At 39.9% G+C, this 2,230-nt stretch overlaps 1 protein-coding gene across 1 annotated transcript; it reads right to left on the minus strand.

Moving 5' to 3' along the window:
* Positions 1-845: 845 nt before the first annotated feature.
* CSUI_008581 (polycystin cation channel protein) lies at positions 846-1,734 on the minus strand (the record flags this gene model as incomplete). Its single annotated transcript, XM_068068709.1, has 1 exon — positions 846-1,734. A coding segment is annotated over exon 1 (885 nt), but the record flags the coding sequence as incomplete, so codon positions are not given.
* Between the last annotated feature and the right edge of the window lie 496 nt (positions 1,735-2,230).

The following is a 2,230-nucleotide window of genomic DNA, read 5'->3' on the forward strand; positions in this document are numbered from 1 at the left end:
GATAGATAGATAGATAGATAGATTAGATTAAAGATAGATAGATACATTAAAGCTAGATAGATAGATAGATTAGATTAAAGATAGATAGATACATTAAAGCTAGATAGATAGATAGATAGATTGACGATAGACTAAAGATAGATAGATAGAGAGATTTTGATGCGGAGATTGGATACGACGAAGGAAAATGACGTACATAGAGAGAGAATGAGAGAGAGAGAGAAAGAAAGAAGGAAGGAAAGAAAGAAAGACATAAAGAAAGAAGGAAAGAAAGAAAGAAGGAAGGAAAGAAAGAAAGACATAAAGAAAGAAAGAAAGAAAGAAGAAAAGAAAGAAAGAAGGGAGGAAAGAAAGAAAGACATAAAGAAAGAAAGAAAGACAGTATAACAAGAAGACACACGAGAAGAATGAATGGATGAAGCGTCACATCAGCAGCATCGATATACATATCAATGAAGTGTCGATAGCCTTCTTGATCTACCGCACCTTTCTACGCATGCTCGATCGATCCATCTCTAATCTATCTATGTATCTATCTATCTATCTATGTATCTATCTTTGATCTATCTACCTTTCACGTATCCATCATTAATCTATCTATGATCTATCTATACAACAAGTGCACTGATATATCTTCTCTTCTCTCTTCCAACCTTCATTCCGTCTCGTCTTCTTTTGTCTCTTCTTCTCCTTTCTTCTTCTTTTTCTCTCTTCTCTCTTGACCTTGTGAATCCTGACCACATTCTAATTTTCTTTCTTTATCTTTCTCTCCTTCTTTCTTATCTCTCCCTTTCTTTCACTCTTTCGTATCACTTTCAAATCTCTTTCTTCTTCTTTCTCTTACCTTCAGATGAGCCAGGTACCCATACCCAGGGCTGTACAGGCCCAGGAACGATGTCAGGCAGATCCATCGTCTCCTCTGTCTCTCCCCTCACGCTTCCTAATCGACGTATGCCTCTCCTTCCAGAAGAAGAAGAATGATGGATACTATTCCTAGACTTCGGTTTGATAGGAGTAGTTGGAGGAGTGGGTTTGGTAGTGGCGTTATATCCCTGTATCTCCTCCTCCTTGTCCTCTCCTTGTTGCACGGAGTTGTATTCTTCTTCTTCTTCTCCCTTATCATAACCTGCCTGTCTTTCTTTTCCTTCTCTTCTTGTCCTCTCTTCTTCTTCTTCTTCTTTCACAGCGGCTTGGTCAAGATGTGTGTGTCCTGCATCAGGATGATCATAAGTCTTTCCTTCTCTCCATCCAAAGGGCATAAAAGAAGAAGAGAAGAAAGAAGAAGAAGAGAGTCTTCTACTTCTTCTTTGTGGATCTACGATGCGTCGCGTTGCGTATCCTCTTCCCTCATTGACTAGACCTCTCGGAGTAGCCACTTCTGTCCTTAAAGAAGAAGAAGATGACGAAGAGGAGGAGGAGGAAGAAGAAGAAGAAGAGAGCACCCATCCAGGTTGAAAAGGGGTATTGAGAAGAGCAATATAGAAGAAGAGAAACACACATACAGATACGAGTAAGGGAAGATCAAGAAAGAAGAAGACAGCGGAGGGTTGCATGCCCTTCTGTGTAGTAGAATAAGAATAGAGAAGAAAAGCCCCTAAAGCTAAACACCCCAAGATGATCATCCAGAAGGAATGATGCGCTTCCATAGAGGAAGGAGTGGCAATCCAGGCAGGTAAAGAAGAAATCTTCGTGTCGACCAATAGTCCCCCTCCATTACGAAGCTCAAACATCACCTTAAACAAGAGAAAGAAAGAAAAAGAAAGACACAAGAAAGAGATGAGAAAGAAACAAAGAAAGAAAAAAGAAAGAGATAAGAAAGATGCCGAGAAGGAGGAAAAAGAAGGCAAGGGACTATCTATCTATCTACGTCGTGAGATATATACCATTCTCTCTTTCTGTTTGTCTATCTCTTGCTCTTACTTACTTCTTCTTCTTCTTCTACAGAGACGAAGTTCAGCAATACCGTCACTACTACTCCTACTCCTACGTCAGAAAGAAAGGCGAAATTTACAGGAGAAAGATGGATGAACAGTCTGTATAGACATCATCTTCTCTTAAGAAACAAAGAACTCCTTATCGACAGCCATCCTCCTTCTCCTTGTCCTCCTCCTCCTACTATTACTATTACTATTACTACTTCTACTACTTCTACTACACCCGCAATCCTACTATGCTATAGCAACGCCCGCAGTCATTCCTTTCATTTCTTTCCGATCAAAGAAAGCTACGA

Source organism: Cystoisospora suis (genome assembly GCF_002600585.1).
Source record: "Cystoisospora suis strain Wien I chromosome Unknown contig_4857, whole genome shotgun sequence".
Taxonomy (NCBI): domain Eukaryota; phylum Apicomplexa; class Conoidasida; order Eucoccidiorida; family Sarcocystidae; genus Cystoisospora; species Cystoisospora suis.